Genomic DNA, 20243 nt, shown 5'->3' with positions numbered 1-20243 from the left:
TTTCCTACAGCGACATCATTGTTTGGATCGGGGGCGCGATCCCACACTCAGGATGCCAGAAGAACTCGGGCCCAACAACAACACGAAGCGAGACGAGCCCTGCGCCGTGGCCCCGTCTGCTCTGACCCGCACCCCCAGACCCGATTTCGGTGAACCAGCCGGACGCAGATGGTACCCGGTCTGCAGAAGAGGCTTGCATTACGCGTAAGTGATCGCACTCTTGTGGATTAGCGTGACATTCTGCCTTAACTACCTCAGGGATAGACGTTGTAATCAGATACGTGGCATGACCTCGTACTCTGACTGTTTTCTCTTTTTTTGAATAAAAAAACCTAATTGTATTATCATAACTCTGTATTCAGCTGCTCACATTTGAGCCAAGATTTGAACCTTGAAATGACTGCTCCTCTCTCTAATGAGGACTGCGAAGGGTTCGAGTGCTGACCCCAGGAAAGCAAAAAGTTACAAAAGCAAAACCAACACTTGTGGAAATATTGAATCTAATTTCCATGTGGAAAGGCCTGACTTCAAAGCAAAAGGCTCTACCTTGTTTCTCTTTGATACCGAGAGCGGATGTTAAACAGTAACGGAATCGGCTGTGCTCTCTTAGAGGCTGCGATGGGATTGCAGGTTTTTTTTCATTGTACATCCATTATTGAAAGGGTAAGAACACCTTCTCTTTATGTCATTGTTGCCCTTCGTTATTGCTCACAGAAAATCTCTCTTTCTTTTGGGTCCATATTCTGGGGGCAAGGTTGTTATTTCTAAGGCCCCACCACCCTCCTCAGATGTTCCAGAAACTAAATAAATAGCTAGTGGAAGAAGCTAGAAGATCATAGCGTCTTCTAAATGAACTTTCATTTAATATTTTCTGTAGTGACTCTTTGTGGCCAGCAGGGGTCCACACCATAGGGCCCCACTGCAAGTTCGTAGTTTGAGTGCTGCTGTCCATAATGCAGATTGCTGGGGATTGGGTGGTAATTTACTTAATGTGTGAGGGTGGCCTAAGACCCAAAGTGCTTCTTTCTTTCGTAGAACACAGTTGCTATTATTCCATAGCACAGCCTTCAATGGTTTCATCTCCACGTCAATGTCTGTTGCCCTGAATTTTCCCACCATCAGAAAATTCCTTAAAAAACTCCCCAAGCGGATGGCTTTAGCCCACACAGCGGATGGGTGTTGGTAATAGCCCTTAAATAAAGTGAAAAGCTGGGTGTGAGATCCTAGCGAGCTGAAACAGGTCATAAAATCGGGGGCCACATCATTTTTTACACTTCAGTAGGTCATTAAAAAGCAGGTGTCAAGCACTCACTTTCCAGCAGACCACCATGCCTCTGGCTCGAGATGTGCCCCCCACCTCCCCGCCATACTGATCTGACATCACAATCCAGCTGTTTTATGAGAACTTTCTCTGGTTCCGCGGTGCCCGTTTCGCTCAGAATTTACATTCCTTTGTACATCCTGACAGCATACCGGCGTGTTGCAGGATTACGAAGCCTAATTTGCATCCCCCCCCCCCCCCAAAAAAAAAAACCTCCCCCGCCACTGGAGGCAACTTAATTTCACAATTCGAGGGTGAGCGCTTTGGGACGTTTTAGGTTATACTTAAGAATTCCATTCAAGCAAATTACCATTTCGCCACATCTGGAAAATTATGTTCAAGAAATTCAGAAAGAGAGCACTCCCAGGACGCGAACCAGAAACCTTCTGAGGAGCGCCCATAAAGCCCTTAATGACAGTGCTACCTGCTGACCCATTAGAAGCGGGGATTGCGCTTTAACATAAAACGTTATATTACGCAGCAGCTATGTCAGGATGTCATACTGAAACAATGATATTTAACTGAGCAAGCTTTTTCTTGTAAATTGAATTTATACAAGTGTCACACAGAGTATAACAGTTTTGGTTTTGAAATAATTCTACCAGTTTTTTTAACTAGTGTAGTACACATCTGACTTGCAGCGCAGCCTCCACGGACTGTAATATTTTCCTAGACTGCCTCTGAAAAGCTTCAGCATTTGACAGCCGTTCCTAAACACTTCGCTTCAGTTTGTATTTTTGTCAGTGATATATTTACGCATAAGATACAAAGATAAACCTCTTGAAACAGATATAGATGAATAGATATGGGCAAAGCCTCTGTTTAAGTCAGCAGCAGTTAGAGAGTAGCTGGTAACGCACCTTTATTGACAACGCCTGCACTCTGTGTGTGTGTGTGTGTGTGTGTGTGTGTGTGTGTGTGTGTGTGTGTGTGTGTGTGTGTGTGTGTGTGTGATGCCTGCATCTGGATGCACGTCTGCCTGTTTCCTGCTCATTACTCAAACACACGCTGCGCGAACCCTCACGGAAGATATGGCATCATAGGAAGCGTGTCTGATGTGCTGCCAGGACTCTGAGCAAAAGCACCGGAGAGCCGGAAAGTTCCTTGGAAGACCGTCGCGATCCCACCCCGCAATGCTGAATACCAGGCGTGGGGACTGCCGTGTTTCCTTATGGCGGTCTGCCCGCGATCCGTGCACCGGCTCAGGTCGGCATAGCTGCATTTCATTCCAGAAATTCATATTAAAAAAATCTAAATAAATACTCACAGTGTCTCTAGATTGTGCAGTCCTTCAAAGCACGTCTGCCCGAGCCTCTGGATCATGTTGTTATGAAGGTGGCTAAACAAAAACACGAGAAGACGTATTATTTCTGTTTTTTACTCATATTCAGTTATAGATGAAGTTAAGGTCTTACATTGTGATTATAAAAACCAAAAGATATCAATCTAATGCACTTAATATGAATTGTGTTTTGAGCGGATAATAGTCTGCAATACTTTTCTACTTCCGATACACAACTGCCAGTACCGATACAGGCTCCGATACCACAGTTCTTTTTAATTTATTATTTTTATATATTAAATATAGAATATATATAATCTGTTTTCTGTTGTGCGATTCGTTGTGCAAATAGATTTAACACGAAATGGGAGCTATCGTTTAAGAGACTGCCAAAAACTAAATAGGTAATTATCGGACGTGGACCGATCACGTACCGCCGATAACCAATATAGGGTTGCCAAATTTTATTTGTGAAAAACCTGGACACTTGGGCTGTATTTTTTTTTGTAGCGCGTGGAGGATCTTGCTCCGGCGGAGAGGGCTGAGGAGAGGAGAGTCGGGTGACGTTTTTTTTTTTTTTTGGTTGTGTTTGGCAACGTTGGTTTTGGTGAGGAAGGGCGAACGTTTTTACGATCTGATTCGCCTGGCCTGGATGGTGGATCGTCAGTAACGAAAACTGACACTGACACACATGTATGTTTTCCTATTCCTGTCTCACCCAGAATACTGGCGACTTGGAGTGGCATTGCAGCGGTTGCTGTATTGCCCACAGGTAAGAGAGTTGCCAGCTAAATACCAGGGCCCCAAAAGCATGCTTACTTTTTACTCTCCTTTTTTTACTCTCTTTTACTCTCCTTTTTGCTCTTTAGCTGTGTTGTGATTGTCTGTATACCATTATACCTCTTAATTTGCTATACACAGCTGGAATATCCAATGCAGTAAAATCCAGTTATAACGGATTTCAATGGACCTGGCAAAACAGTCCTTTATATCCAAAGTTGCTGTATGCCCAGAACACAACTACAGGCAGGGGTGGATTAAGGTGCACAGAGGCCCCTAGGCTACAGTAGTCTGTGGGCCCCCCAACCCCGCCCCCCTCCGCGCCAATGGGGGCCCCCTTGCAGGCTGGCACACGTGGGGCCCCTAGGCTTAAGCCATATCTAGCCTGTGCGTTAATCCGCCCCTGACTACAGGACACCATTTACTCATGCCACACCCCAGCAGACACACTATGGTATAGATTATTATATTGTACATGTAGTAATCCAACTTTACCTGAGCAGATGCGTGACTATTAATAATCCCGACTACGTATCTGCGCTGGATATCACCGGCACGCCACACGCCTTGTAGGCGGAGCTGCATGTCCGTTATAGCCGAACAAAACTACAGCTAAAAGCGGCCCTAGGAACCAAATTGTCAGTTCTAAGCGAAATTCCGTTATATGCGAGTCCGTTATATCCGATGCTTTTTCTGCATGTTCTTAAAGGCGCACGGCCGGGACCAGCGGACCTCGTCCTTTGTAGACGATATTGCGTTATAAGCAAGTCCACTATAATGGGATTTTACTGTAATGGGTTCTTGGGAATTTAGCCTACCTGGTTAACCTTCATTCGTCAGGCTGCAGCCAAATAGTTACAGAATTTCCCCCGCTTTCTGTGATCTTTATTATTATCACTATTATTTTGATTAATCCATTCTATGTTTCTTATTAATTATTATTGCTGATTAATAAATAATATATATTATTTTTTCATTATACCCCGGGTGTATTGGCAGCTTTTTTCACACATAGCACAATATCTAACACTTCTGCCTTTTACATTGCTGTACATTGGTAAGGTACACTATAGGACCAGCTTTGCACTCACCACTAGAGTAGTGCACATTTTACATTCTGGGAGATACACTTGTGCACTACCACCAAGGCAAGTGTTGTATTTCCACAGTGGAGGCACCTTGCAACCAAATTTAGATTTTTTTTCTCAACATTTACCATTTCCACCATTTGAATTGTTATTTTATGGCATTAGGAAGTTCAGCCAGCTCGCCATTCAACTGCTGAGAATCCGGGACCCTGTTGCGCCTTACATTGTTGTTTAGTGTAACGCTTAAATAGCCAGGACTGTGCTGGGTTACTATCACTCGTTGAAAAAGGGATAACATGTATATTTTCACAAAACACCGAGACAATTTGTGTTCCAGGAAAGAATATTAATTTTCCAGGACAGTTGCTCAAAAAAGAGACCAATCTCTGGAAAACCGGGACAGGTAGCTACCCTGATCCGATCCGTCAAATAGGTCTGGATCGGTGCCGATCTGTAGTGGTAATCCCCCAATAATTTAAACTGACCAATACAAACCCCTGGACCCCCCTAAACGGGTTGAGACCTCAACCCCCAATATTCTACCCAAAGCTATACCCTTGCATCTAACTGCTTATCCTGGTCAAGATCAAGATTATCTTAAAAGTATTTTGGCTTTTTCCCCTTCCTTCCAAAAAATTTATTTTGATTCGTTGGCATTTTACCAGGCTTGAGGTGGATCAAGCTTGTGATTGGGTAGTGGGCCCTCCCCCCCATGGAGCTAAACATGTCTTGTAACAAGTCTGGGTCCTTGACCATGATAGTACCTGCTCCCTAGGGAGAAAATTTTTTGAGATGTTGACAGAGGAGAACCTACAGCACCACCAGGCTGGAGAGGTTCCGGAAGGCGCCGTCAGGGATGTGCGTGATGCGGTTGAGCGCCAGTGTCATGGCCTGCAGGGAGGGCAGCCGGCTGAGGGCCCTCACGGGAATCTCCGTCAGCACGTTGTCATCCAGCCACAGGTGCCTCAGCGAGCGCAGGCCCGAGAAGGTCTTCTCGGGAACCTCAGAGATCAGGTTGGCATCCAGGCGCCTGCATGCACACAGGGAGTGCACCAGTAACTAGAAAGTTATCCAGATGTTCCTCAGCCATCTCCGAGCAGTCAACAACCACACGGCCTCAGAGGTGTCAGGAAGAGCGATGAACTTAGATTCAGCATGAGCTCCATAAATAAATACGTTTTTTGTAGCACCCCTAAAAATGGTGAATAAACTTGTTAAAAGAAATCAACAAACACATCTTGGGCCATCTTCTTCCTGAATCTCCTCTGCCCTTATCAAAACCTAGCTCAGAATGTCCTAGACAGAAGGGCCACGAATTTGAGGGAAATGTAGTGGGTTCATGTCCCTGCCCCTGGCTGATGTGCATTTTTGTTTTCTTTATCCTTCATTTTCTTTACACGCATGGAATTCTTATTAGGAAACAAGAAAACAACATGAAAAGCTGGCAAGCACTGCTGTGAGATCTCCTTTAGAAACCTCTGTTGTGGTGGGAAGGATTGAACCTCTTGGTATTTGCACTACAGTAATTATGCAATTAAGCCCCCCCACTGCATACCACTATTTTTCAGTTCCCTGTCCTCTTTATGTAACTTGCAGTTCCAGGGGGTTCCTGGGGGAGGCACTCTGTGATTTATTCCTAGGCTAATTGCTCTATCTTTACACCATCAGAGCATGCTTATCCTGGGGCGGGCAGAGGCACGCGCGTGTGGCAACGAGCATCACGGGGGCCACACCGGTAAGCTGTACAGGTGTTCCTCCCACCCGGTACCTAGTGAAAAAGAGCAGCTTGCCAAGAAAGTGAAATATAATTACAGATGATTGAGGGAAGATCGCTTTAAGAACACCATGAAAGAGAAAAGATCTCCCCACCCTGCAGTACCACACTCCACAGAAACGACACAATAGTCCTGACCACATTAAGGCCTCATGAAAAACCAATAGCTATTATCATCCTGTCAGCCCCTTGCTGGTGCAAGGCTTCCCCACCCTTGTGATTTTGTATAATTCTGTACCAACAGGCAATTTCAGCAATTTCATGGTTTCAGTTTTGAAGGAGCTGCTGATTTATTTCACCCTTGCCACATTGAAACCCACAGGAGAAGCAAACCAAGTGCGCCTTTGGCTGTGTAGTAGTCCTCAGGGAGCTCTGGAATATTCTGCATTTATCCAGAAAAAAAGAACCAAGAGAAAGCTGAAGAGAACGGCAGCGTCTGGACGTAATTGGAGGAGCAGGACAGAGGATGGGGCTATCTGTCACTGCAAAGCCCTGTTTGTGGTTTGTGGTGGCGTTTGTACACCCTGATGATTCCACGACAGACGAATGGTCCCCCCTGGGTCGACACGTGTGCTGTCAACCCGCCGGACATTCCCCGATGCAACCAGGCCTGTATGTCTTGAGGCCTCACAATCACCCCCCAGTGGTGATATATGGCTGCCCCCCCGACCCTCTTCAGATCCCTCTGTCCCTCTGCACTCCACATAATGGATGAGCTTGTCACACTGAACAAGAACATAAAAACGTCAGATTTCAGCGCATTTCTGACTTTGACCCCCAGGAAGATTTATTCTGCTCGCTCTGCATGCTGGGGGGGGGTTGGGTGATGGACCCGGAGGGAGCTCGTTGAGAAACTTTATTCGACGCGCGACAGCTTTTATTAGAGGCGATAAGTAAGATAAAATAGCTCTGAAGAGATGTCAACTCTGCTCCAGACCGCTTTCATCGGCCTTCGAGATCTGTCGACATGAAATTCCCCGAATGTAAATGTTTTGGCTCTGCCAACACCTACCCACCCCCCCCACAATGAACACTCAGGGAATGCTGGGAAGGTTGAGGTGCTCTACATGGCCCCCCCCAGAATCCCCTTTCAGCCGTGTGACCCGCGCCAATATGACGCCAACGGTGTGCGTTGGGTCCTGGTATGCCTCATTCCAGGAGCCTGAGGTGAAAGGGGCACACGGGAACGCACACGCGTGGAAAAAATGCCGGAAAAACTGAAGGATCCCAGCGGATTCCTTCTCCGTCTTTGAGGAACATGTGTTTCCCTCTCTTGCCCTCGGATTTTTGACAGTATAAAGAGTGCAGATGCGTTCAAATTCACGTTAGCCTTGCGACAGCAACGGTGCGGCACCTTTAAACTGTCGAAACACAATAAAAAAAGAAAAGAAAAGATGTTGATGTGCTTATCAGACGTTCTGGTGGTCTTCCAGCAAAAGCCGTCTGCGTTAGGAAAAAAAAAGCAGACGATAATCAGACACAGCATTCGGCGTGCGGCTCCGACATCAGTCCCGCATCTCATAATTACAGCTCAATGGCGATGAATAAAAAACTGTCGCTTTGAGAGCACTATCTCTCTCCCAGGTGTTTGCCAGGTATTTAGAGCAACTGTTTTTCTCATGCTGAACTTGAGGCGCTTGTAGGATTTTCTTCTTTTTTGGGAGTCTTCCCAAGCAGATGAAACAGACGAGATTAATATGTGTGTATCTTTCATAAGACTAAAGAATTTGCAGACCTTATCTTAAAAGGCTCCTAAGGACTATCCGCCTATATTGTTATTTTCAGTCTAAAGCGGTTGTCTGTCAACAGAAATCTCTGTCCCATTCACAGACCTGACAAACTGTTTTTCGGTCTTAAAAAATGTTTTTCAACCAACTGTGTTCAAACTGCAGCAGGATCTTAATCTTTTCAGCATTATCTCGGTCGCATTCTGTCGGAGCAGGGCTAGATCACCTCGATGTGATCTTTGAAATGCCCTGGAAACATGAACTATACTTTGAATCTGCATTAAAGCCTGGAATTCTGTTTGAGACGCGGTGGCTTTAATGAGAGTGGGGAAATGGCTTTTTTTATTGGAGTTTTTGGAATGCTACAGTGCGTACAAGGGCCCGCGGATCAGCCCATGGGCTAGATTCTATTTCTTTGATTATTATTTTTTAAGAATCAGAAGGAACCGCAGAAATAAGACAAGATAGATCTTCTAAGAAGAGAGACACTTTTGCCGCTGCTTCTTGCTGCACTGATGGTTGTCCATTCTATATACTTTCAATCTGCACACCTTAGTTTATCTTCTATTGCATGTATTGAAGGATAGTGTCCCGTTTACACCATCACCTAATTAAATCCAGGAAACAAAGTAGTCTTTTATCCCATTTCTAAAAGCTGACAGTTTGCCTTCCCCACCCAGCGCTGGTCTGTGAAGCTCAGACTCATGCTTCCAGTTAATCATTTGTTTCCTGCAAAAGTTGGTTTCAGGTCCAAACCTGCTAGAGGTGTTTTGTTCCAGGTGCTCTTTTGTAGCAAAAACCATGAATAAAGGCTGACAGCTTCACTTCCAGCGGTATCACTGAAGGGGGAAGGTTGGGTTTGAACACTTGCATAGACTCATAGATGGGTTCCTCTCTTGAATAGAGGGACTGACAGAATCTATAAGAGGAACTGTTTTAAAGTACAAGAAGATATTGCAGTGTTGAGTTCTTCCTCAACAGTAAAATCTTATGGCATTTATACACAGCATCTGCTAGTTGGTACATTTTTAATTTAAGAAACATTCTGAATGCAGACCAAATGACCACATCATTTTTTTGCGGAATTAAATAATTTTGTTTGTGCTAGATCAACTTACTCAAATTTATTCAAAGCATATTTATGCATGTTTTGTATGGAAATAAACCTGACAAAACAAAATTAAATCACAGAGAAAAAATAAGATTTCATTGAAATTTCTATAAGGAATACTGCTTGCAGTCTTATTGTTTAAATCCTGATTTAAGTGATTTCACAAACTGTAGATTTCTGCATAGGAATGACATCACAAGCCATTGATATCAATGCTTGGCTGAATAATTTCTCCCAGATTTCACCATGACTAACTGAATTAGTCTACAGTGAGTTCACACATCATTAAGGAAGAGACTTCTCATTATGATTCCCGTGATCTAAAAAGATTTTTCATTTTCCTTTTAAAATGAAACTGAATACACTAGTGGGGGTACATTTTAATAATTAAGTGAAACTGCAAATATTTTGTAAAGTGCAGAAATATTTACACTAATAAGATATTTCAGTGCCTTCTGGATCACTGATCACCACAGTCTCCTTTACCCCCAATCCATTCTCATAAGCGTTCAATTTTTTATTGACTCTTTGATGTGCTAAATAGCATGATAGTTACCGTGCACAAATCTCACCGCGATATGACGGAACAAGATGTCTGCACACCTCCCACAATGCTCCAGTGTAGCGGCCTCCCCCTCAGCCCTCCTTTCATCAGGCGCCAGAAGATGCCCTGATTTTTTAAATTTTATAAGTGCTTCTTGGATTTACAGGTTATCATTACCTAAAATGGCACATCCCGCGAGCGAAGGCGGCCTTTAAACTACTTAGTAGCTGCTTTAAATATGAATTACCGTTCCCGCTTTATTGGTTTAAAGGCAAGGTAAGCTTGCCTGGATCGTGGCCATTTCAGCAGAGCTTCGGGGAAGGTCTGGCTGTTACTCAGTGGTTAAGGAGTAGCAGCAACCTTTGTTCCATGTGGAAAACTATGCTGGTGGCAGGCGAATTGAATTTGTTCTGCCTCAGATGTCACGAAAACATCCTTGCGGAAAGTAAACAAACGCATCGGACAACTTTACAGGGAGTCCATTTATAGGATAGCGGATAAAAAGCACGACACACTGGATGCTAAGGTCTACGGTGTATTAGCAAGGCAAACTCGGATAATCCCCGGAATGTGGGATGGCAAATAACGGAAAGCCGACGAGGCCGGATCCTTAGCTGGGACCTTTGGCAGGGTAGCGGTTAGGGAGTAGGGCCCAAAGGCTGCACTGTCACTGGGGCGGGGGGTAGCTGGAGTGCCAGGGGAAGGAAGAGAAGCTGCCGGAATGTGGCCCCTTTCACAGCTCATTGCCGACGTCTGCCCGGGGGGAAGTGGCCACGCTACAGCGGCCGCTCGGCACGCCTCCTCCAGATGCGGACTTCCCGCTCCTTCCTGTGGCTCTGTCCTACGTCCGGCCCGGTCAAGGCCAATCCTGGACGACCCCATAAGCCATCTGAGTGCCAAGAAAAGGAGCCCTTAGACTTTGGCCCTCAAAAAAGACGGTTTGGAAGCCGAGGGCTTATACAGGACTCTCCTCAGAGGGGTCTACGCAACGGAGAAAAAGAGACGGAGCCGGGGCAAGGGAATGAGCAAGTGACGGGGGGGGGACCTCTGCAGCTTCTCCCCAACATCTGGGACCATCTGAGACGGAGGTCGGTTCAGAAGGAGCACTGTTGCTGCCACTCCCCTGGCCTTGTAACACCTGTTTCACCATCAGCCCGCTCACCATAAATCGCGAACCCGATCCTCCCCAGCGGTAGGAGCTTAATAAAGGTCTTAGTGGTCTTAATAAGCCCATATAAATAACCCGGTTTTCCGGTGCTGGCTTTGTTGGAGGCTCCTGCCAAGAGTTACCTCATCGCTGGATTACAGTAACAGGCAATCGTATCCATGCTCCGCATTATTAGATCTGATATCAGAGTCCTAGACAAGTTATTGTGTTACCCAAGCGTTTGACAGCTTGCTTTCATGTATGGGGAGTGTTATTTGATTTTTCTTTTGTTGCATTCATTTCTCTCCTGCCATCCAGTAAGAGGTAAACTTAGCAGTCATGATACACCCCCACCGCCCTCGTACCAGCATGAGGATTATGACACTGTGCTGGATGAGCTATTGGCTCCCAGGCTTGTGACTCAGGTTCTCCTGTTCCCAAGGCCCCTCCCCCTACCCACCACCCTCTGTTTATTGATTTATGGTGTCCCTTGGGGGGGGTTACACACTGACACGCCGATTGAGTGCTTCCTGGGCCGAGGGGCAGGTCCTGGGCCCGCAGCGGATCTGGCGCCTGTGTTTGTTGTATCTATCGCGATTCAGTAAGTGCATCGCTAAGACCGCCGTACGACAGCTGCGTGCTATCTGGTGCAGCAGCTGGATGCTGGCTGATGAGCTTGAATTTCCACCAGGGCCCCTTGGTTTTCCAGCTCGATGTCACATGCTTCCCCTTAATGGTGACATATTTCGTACATGTTAAATATATGTTTGTTTCCCAAGAAGCACTCCGGCCCCTCCCACCCTCTTCAGGCAGAACATAATCCTCTGAGGCTTCATGCAAACCCCAGAGCTGAAAGCGGAGCCAGCAGAGCAGAAGCTGTAGCCCGAGGGACAAGTGACTGGGCTTCTACTCACAGTGACAGCAGGTTGGGCAAATCCCATGGAACCTCGCTATGCAGCCTCTCCAGATGGTTATTTTGTAGCATCCTGGAATGGAGAGAAGCACCAGTGCAGATTAGATGCAGTACACAAGCTTGGCAAACAATGGCTAACTATAATCTGCTGATTGCCAATTGGTCCCATGGTGTAATGGTTAACTCTCTGGACTTAATCTGGTGATAAATCTTGGTGGATCCTCAGTGTCTCTCAGTGGTGAACTACTGTATGCCTTTGATAGGTTGTTGGGTCTAATATCAAGCTGAATAGAGCAATTTTCCCATTGGCTCCCAGAGCGAATTGCTCCAAGGACTTACCCGGCTTTCTTTTAAAAAATACTTTAATTGGATAAAGGCACCAGCAAAATAAATAAAAATGTACCTCTAGGGGGCAATTTTATTGAGAAGCACTGAGTACCTGTGCCTTGTTTCTCTAAACTTCACTGCAATATATAAGCCTAATCACCCTGTCAGAAGTGTCTAAATAAAAAACAGTGGAATAAAGTTGCTGAAGCGTGTGAAGATAGTGGGGGGGGGGTTCGGGGGCTGGTGAAGTCATGGTGTCCCGGACCAGGCTGCTCCAGGCCTCACATTAATACTGAGCTGTCCTCCTTTAATTAAATGATTTAGAGACAGTTTGTTATTTACATGAAGGGGGCTCAGACTTTGTTCCAGACTTCAATCAGCGGGTGAGATATCATTTCATCCCTCGGACTGGAGTCGGTTTCAGAAGGAAATGAGAGAAACAGAGGAAGAGTCAGGCCATGTGAGAAGAAAGGGGGCAGAGAGAACGCGGGTGTGGGGGTTGGGGGGGACTATTTGGGTGGGCTGTTGATGTCACACACACACAGAAAAAAAGGGGGAAGAGGAAGCCGACACAATGAGGCCCGGCCTGCCGAACAATGTAAATAATCACACCGCAAGACATGGAGGATGACAGAGGGAATTACACAGCGGACGGCTTCATCGCGGCCAATCAAGGGAGACACACGGAAGCAGCCCCCCTCCCAGCTTTGGTGGAGGAATCGTCACCCCAGAATACAGGGGCTCGACCTCAAAGAATGAATTATCTTACAAATATGTGCCAAGGACATCCTGTCTGGATCCAGGGACGGAAAAATTAGTTTTGACAAAGGGCTCTAGTTTCGAGGAATCTCATAGTATGTTTCCTATTTGTTATTTATATTTCTTGGTCAAGAGGGTGAGTCAGTGTCACACTGAGTCTTGACTCAATTGAGCCAGACCCTCAGAGTGACTTCTTGTGGGACTTTTTGACCACGGAGAAGAAAAAAATAAAGAGAGGAAAAAAATGGGTGAATTGTGTTGTCAGGACACAGCGAAGATGGAGAGGAGTAACCCGAGCAGGCAGCTGTTTGTCCGACCTTCTGGCAACGGGATATTAATTCATTTTCCAGGGGTCTGGTCTTAGGCTGGGGTCCTGTCCGTGTCGCCAAAGTCAGCAAGAAAGTTATTTGTTGAACACACGTTTGATGTCGAGGCCCAATAGGGAACTCTCTCTGAAATGGCAAGATGGCCGCCCCGCGCAAAACAACCTCGAGGCGCCAGAACTGTTAAGGGTTCTCCAGGTTCTCACGTTCTTTTACTCCGGCTCCATCTGTTGCTTCTCCTGCCATCTTTAATCGCACCTCCCATGACAAAAGGCCCCCTCCTCCCCTTTCTCACACAAATAAAAGCCGTTAACATTGTGGATGATATTCCCATTCCATACAGCTTTGGTCTCGTCTGGGAACATCCGGTTTGGGGTTTAATGAAAAGGACACTACTTCCCCCAGCTGGGTTGGATCTGAGGAGCACAGGAGCAGGTAATTAAGTCTCACCCCCACAACCCGGAAGGTGAGCAGGGAAAGCAGGGCTTGTGTTTATGCACCTTAAGGCCTATGACAGAATGTGACAAAGAGCAAACATCCTCATGAAATTAAACTGTATTTGCTCAAGTACAAGCACCGGAACATTGGAATCTAGTAGTTTCTCGTAGCTCTCTTCCTTAAAACACACACGGGGAATTAAGGACCTTTGTGAAGGGCCCAAAGAAGATATGGCTACCCTGCCAAGCATGGGATTAGAACCAGCAACCTTCTAATTCCACATATAGAGGCATAACCCACTGAGCCACACAGCAATCAGCTATTGAGTTCAATGTACTTCTCCACCTATAGAAAAATAAAAACGCTTCTGTAGTGTGATGTGGGCAAGCTGCTATGCCACAACTGAGTCTTCACCCCCACCTGCGGGGGCCATGTCCTTCAGCGAGTGACAGTGCACCTGTAGGTCTTCCTTGGAGGACACTGGTGTGAGCATGCTGTCCTACTTTTAATTCAGACACACGGAGGAATTTTAAAGAGAAACAGCTTCCTTTGCTGCTAAACTGGAATAGCCTTAGATTTACACAGTAGTTTATTGTTACACGGTTGGAAAACACAACTTAGGGTCATTTTTAATAATGACAGCAATACACTGTTGTATGCCAGATGCTGTACCTTTATACACACGCATGCTGAAATATGTTTTCCAAACCTACAAAATGTAATTTACAGTTATATCAACAATTAAATGAGTAAAAATTGTGTTTTTTAGGGGCAGTGGGGGCCCCAAGTTTTAATGAGGTAGGGTAATTTTGTATTTGTATATGTTATTTGAACACATCTGTATACACATTACATGTCACATTTGCAGAGTAACAGGTAACGGTCCAAGCACTTGGGAAGGAGGTTTACTGGTAAATTTGAAATAACCTGAGAGAATGATGATGTGCTGACCTCAACAGTGATATTACGACCAATGATGGGGACTCAGAGGTCACAAGGTCAAATTCTTTAAAAGGAGCTAATGCTGTAGCCTGAATCTCAGGCCGGCTTCCCTAGTGTAGGATCAGATTTGACGTCTTCCATTCATTAAATGATAAAATTATCCAACAATAACAATTTGATACTTACAGGACTTTCAGGTTGTAGAGTCCTGAGAAAACCGTGCCAGGGATCTGCTTCAGGTGATTTCCAGACAGTCGCCTGTGGAGATATATATGAAGAAGTGTTCAGGTTCCGTGGTTTGTGGTCAACAGTGATGTTCTTAGCAGAAGGTCTGGTTTGGCTTTAACAGTAGGGATGGGGGGGGGCTCAGGCGAGATCATGGTAGAGAGGGGTGTGGCTCTGGTTGTTCAGAAGCTGGAGATATCCCAGTCCACCTCCTCCAAGCTTTGCTGTCAACTCACTCTGTCCCATATGAATGCAAAACTGCATGAGTGACTTTCTGTGAAGAGCGTCGGATGAAAGTAAAGTTTCACAAATTCCATCAAGAATTTCCAATCAATTTTTTAAAAGAATGCATTTATTTAGCAGCCACCTTTATCCAAAGGAACTGGGGCTAAGGGTCTTGTTCAAGTGGCCAACGGCAAAACCACTCTGAAGATTTAGAGGCTTGAACCAACGACCATCTGTTCACAGGTGTAGAGTTCCAACCTGCTGAGCCACACACTCATCCCACTTACACTGGTGTTCATTGGAATCTCACAGATGCACGTTATCTATGAACACTTTATGAGTGCAATATGAATTCCTTGAAAAGCCAAAACTGTTAAAGATGGAGGGAACAGGAAGTAGTTTGTTTCTGCAGTAGCCCTGATTTCTTTGCTGGATGCTCAATGTAGATGCATAGTGTGAGATTTCAGTCAATCCTCCATAGCACGGAAACTAAACTCATGGCGATGAAGCTTGATGGTGCTTGCTTGGTGTGATTTCCAAATTGCTCCAAGACCATGGCATGCCATTGGAGACTGTTTCTCACCTAGGAGCCCTGGTGGGATTCAGAGTCAAGGCTAGTTTTGAGAAAACATACACCATCCCAGCTGTGAAATCAGCCCGTTTTTGCTAATCAGTTTGTTTAATAAACAAATCACCTACAAACCGTTTGTATCTATTTGTGGTTTTGGCGCTGTCCAAATGCTGCCCTGACCAATGTGCTGGAATCACAGATTTAACAGGGCCAGGCCCACTGATGTGAGGACCACCCAAGGCTCATATACAAAAAATGACCCCCCCCCCCCCGCCAGTCCATCATAAAACAGCGCCCAGAATGGTCAGTGCGATGCTTCTTTCGCTGATGTCACAGATTCAATTTTCAATTATTTACTTTCCCAGGCATACAAATATAAGACATAATGCTTTATGATTTAAAGATTCCCTTTAGATTCGATGTCTGATTCTAAATGTTGAATTAAAAATGCGTATAAAGTGCAAACGATAAGCTGAGTGGATCATTTTCAGAGGGATCAGTTGAACATCTAAAGTATGAATGAGCTCCCAGACTGAAGCCTGTTGTCACACGACAGCATCCAACGCTAGTGAAACAGGCACATCCTGAAAAGAAATAAACCTTGATTTGGAGAAGTATGAATACAGATATACTGGTTTTTGCATATCCTCTCTCACTCTCCTTTGTAACATACACAGAGATGAGACTGAAGATTGGCATCTGAAACCAACTCCAGTGTAGGATCAGCCACTTATCCTGTACGCTGCATTAAGAGCCTTCCTCAAAGGTCCAACACAGATTTGGGGATTGGCCAGGGATGAGATTTGAACCAACAACCTTCCACTCACAAATGTTGAGGCCTAATTCACTGAGCAACACACCACATATCAGCCCTTGCACCTTAAGGATGGAGTGTGAGACTGCTTCTCCATGCCAGACCACAGACGGTCGGCTCACTTTTCCAGGAAGACCCTTGGCAGAGATCGATTGCACAGCCTTCCTCTGAGGTGTCGGGCCCTCAAGTCCTGCCGGTTTGATGATTCACCTTGAGAGAGGGATAGTGATGCTCTGACATGGCTGTTGAATGAATCACTCAGAGTCCAGGCTGCTCAGTCACTGCCAAAATGCCCAGAGTGACTACTGACAAAACTGGTCCACATTTCCACTGTGACCAACTAGTGAGTCATTTTGGACCCACAGTGGGAAACTGAACTGTAAATCTTCTTCAGGACACTCAATTACAAGATTACAAGTTAGGTGCTCTTTCCTGTCAGAACGTTTTATTTATTCGCTGAATGGATCATATCTCACCATGAATGCAATAATTTTTAAAATTGCGCTAAGGGGGGCAGATTAATAAGTGAAGAAAGTTGCATAGTGAATTTGGTTTCAACAGCCTGTGGCTGTCACTAGACTCACATTGCTGGTAGACTTTGTTTTAAAGTTCATTATAGTTTAGACTTTGTGCGTCTATGTAGATACTTCATCAAAGAGTTTTAAATGTACTCAACTCAATATTATCTTGATTACAGCAATAACACAAGTGGGGAAAAAAACAAGGCATTACTCATAAATCTTAAATATTTTTTCCTGTCCAAAAATGCGTAAACAAACTTAAGACACAGGGAATTTCATATGTCCTTGAATAAATGAAAAGTCTCTCGCAGGGATGCATCCCATGGGGATAAATGTTTAATTTCCTCTTCATTATACTTTTCTTTTTTTTTTTCCTAGGTTTCAAGTTCTTGAATCAGATTCTTAAAAATCCGGGGCTTCAATATCAAAGAGTAAAAAAAACCCAGAACACCTTTAATTTTTTTTTTTTCTAATGATGGGTTTGATTTTCCAAAAATGTATCAAGACCGCAAATTAAAGAGAGCTGTTTGAGGTAATGTTTGTGTGTTCAGCTTTTGCAACTTCTAAAAGCTAACTCAATCACTGTTCTGTTTCAAAGGTGTGTAGAAGCAAGCGGAATATATGCCAGGAATGAAAATTTAAAAATGTAACAATGGCAATAATAAAAGTTTTTAAATACTTTTTCAATGTGTTTATTAGAACTTTATTTGCACCAGATGTGGGTTATAGTACAGAAAATGGAGAGAAATTATTCTCAGTAAAATCCTTTGGAGTAACAGCCGGAAATGATAATGCAATGTTTCACTGTGTTTTTCTTGTTTTAAGGTGTGTAAATAACCATCAAGGACAGGCAGATCGACTGCATGACAGCCTGTAGGCTGACGAATCATATACAGAGACAAAGGTTCCTAGGTTTTACCTTTTTGGCCTCTGTGCTTTTGTGTTGACCCCAGCTTCAGTGTAAGTGAACCGTGTGATCATGTCTTACACGATAATAGCCAATAACAGAGAGATATAAAGATGACCACTGAGCTTGTCACCCCAGTCAGGCTTAGGCTCACAGGGGAGACATAGTTCCAACATCCGTGACTGTAACACAGCCCCTGGACCTTTGTTTTTCCTCGGGAAGACGCTGAATTGATTCTGCTGGGGACTCGCAGCCTTCGGGAATGGTTAGCATTAAGGCACGCTGTGTCGGCCATCTTACCTTCATTAATCGCACCATTGGCAGCCAAAGTACCATAAAGCTTAATCATACATTCTTTTAATTTGAGGTTGTTTGCGGAGGAATGATTTTATCCATAACGGGGGCGGGGTGCATCTTGATAAGCTCCATTGTGGGGAATCTATACTCCCTCCTGTATCTACATCTGCTAGGACGATAACCAGAACTTCAGGGTATCAGCAGTACAGAAGCATCTCTTTAAGGGTTTTCTCTACCGCAATGAACATTTTGTCGTTTTTTTTTTTTTTATTTCCCTTCCTAAGCACTGTTCCTTACATGCGTATGAAGATGAAACTGACTTCAGCTAAAGCTAAATCTGCTGCGCTGTGTCTTAAGAGGAAACCGCTTTGCCGTAATCAAGCGCAGCTGCCTATTCCGTGTTCCCATATGGTCGTAGGCTAATCAGCTCGTTAAACATTTTTAAATGGACCCATCGAGTGTGGAGATGCAGTTTCTGGAATTCAGTAAAAAATGCGGTGCATGAGTACAATGTATTAAAGCAAAGTGGGAGCAAAATGATGTTCTGTAAACTTCACCAACAAACGGCAGAGATAATCAGTTCCTTACCCTCCGAAGTCAGAAAGAACCAATAAATGGTATTGTGCCGCTTAAGGGTCGTGTTGTAAAGGAAGTCATGTAGGACGATTCTAAGAACAATGGATTTGATTAGCATCGAATTTAGAACATGTTTCTAATTCAGGGATTTCATAAAAATTCTGCAACTTGCATGGTGTGTAGTTAATGAAAATACACATATATAGTGTGTAGGTAATGAAAATACACATATATAGTGTGTAGGTAATGAAAGTCCACGTTTGCCTTGTGCTTCCTTAAAGCTTCTCTTACTCTTTTCAATATCAGTAAAAATGACCAAAAAGGCAACAATAACAGCACCAAAAAACAGTGTACCTCACCGCGTTTCATTTGTCAAAGAACCCCAGGAATGCGTCACATTAACTTAATGTTGAGAGCTTGTGAGAGTTAAAGGAGAGACTGACCAGCAACATTTTTTAGAGTGATTCTGTTCCAGTGCTTTTAAAATATACTGTTTCTCACTGATTCGAGGCTGACCCCAGTTATGAGAATATTTCGCTGGTCGTTTTCAACTCTGGGGGAGATGGTGACCCAACCACAGCAGAGTGGGGTGGACGGATCTGCGAGGGACGTCAGCAGCGATGCCGTCGGACAAGCGGGCGACGGGAGAGTGGAGTGCGGGGGGGTCGGCCAGATCTGGGGCTGAGAACGACCCGGATAACTGAGCTCATGGAAAATGGGAGCGGAACGAGGCACAAAAAACAGCAGTTGATTGCAACACATGTTTTCTCTTAGAAAAAAAAGAAAGAAAAAAGAGAAAGATAATCGGTTAGGCAGATAGTATCAGATAGGGATGGGTGACTCCAGACTCCCTGTCCCCCCCCCACCCCAAATCCCAGCCTTGGGTTTATTGGAGATTTTGGAGTGATAAAACATCTCAGAGAATAAAGAGAGCTTATCTGTGACATGGGCCAGGGCGTGAATTTCATGTTGCCGTTTACCCACCGTGACTGTGTCGACGGACCATACCAGGGTGTGGGGGCGCTGAGTCTGCTGGGGCGGGGGTGTCTTTACAGTCACTTTCGCTGTACAGTTCAGAATAATTCAGTTCGGTTTATTTTTATATAGTGCCTTTCACAGCACAGTCGGCCCGAGGCACAACATTGTGTGGCAATGTATTATGACATCATTTTTACAGTATGGTGAATGAAACAGGGATGAAAGGAAAAGGGAAAGAAAGGATGCCAGAAGACAATGGAAGAGATGAACCAAGAATTCATGAGCAGGTAGAAAGAAAACCTCTGGGGGGGGTCCAAGGTCAACTGGCTGCCCTCCCCCCCTTTATAAGGAAAATACTCAACCAAAAGCAAAAAATAATATCACAGCTTAGTCACCCACCACAACATCCAGGTGTCTGATGAAATACGAAGCCTGATCGAAAGTGTGGAGCTTCCGTTTCTTCAGAGTCCTGCTGCTAAACCTGAGCTGGACCCCCAAAATGACCCAAACATCCCGATCCCGATGTTCTGGGTGCCCTAAAACAGACCAGAAGCCCCGGCAGAGGGGTTTGTTTTTAGTATTCTTTCGTTTTGGCGGGTCGGGTTTTCATTAACGGACAGCGCATGGAAGTTGTTACAGTGTGGTCTTTTTTG

At 44.8% G+C, this 20243-nt stretch overlaps 1 protein-coding gene across 2 annotated transcripts in view; it reads right to left on the bottom strand.

Annotated features, from left to right (window-relative positions):
* lgr6 (leucine-rich repeat containing G protein-coupled receptor 6) overlaps nt 1–20243 on the bottom strand; it is a 78408-nt gene that overhangs the window by 13883 nt on the left and 44282 nt on the right. For both annotated transcript variants that reach the window (XM_023834039.2, XM_023834040.2), the window contains 4 exons: nt 14663–14734; nt 11689–11760; nt 5286–5501; nt 2589–2660 (listed from right to left, as the gene is read on the bottom strand). In XM_023834039.2, coding sequence (XP_023689807.2) covers nt 2589–2660; nt 5286–5501; nt 11689–11760; nt 14663–14734 — 432 coding nt within the window. The remainder of the gene's footprint in view (nt 1–2588; nt 2661–5285; nt 5502–11688; nt 11761–14662; nt 14735–20243) is intronic.

This window comes from Paramormyrops kingsleyae, chromosome 18 (assembly GCF_048594095.1).
Source record: "Paramormyrops kingsleyae isolate MSU_618 chromosome 18, PKINGS_0.4, whole genome shotgun sequence".
Classification (NCBI taxonomy): domain Eukaryota; kingdom Metazoa; phylum Chordata; class Actinopteri; order Osteoglossiformes; family Mormyridae; genus Paramormyrops; species Paramormyrops kingsleyae.
This window is presented reverse-complemented; position numbering and strand designations above follow the sequence as displayed.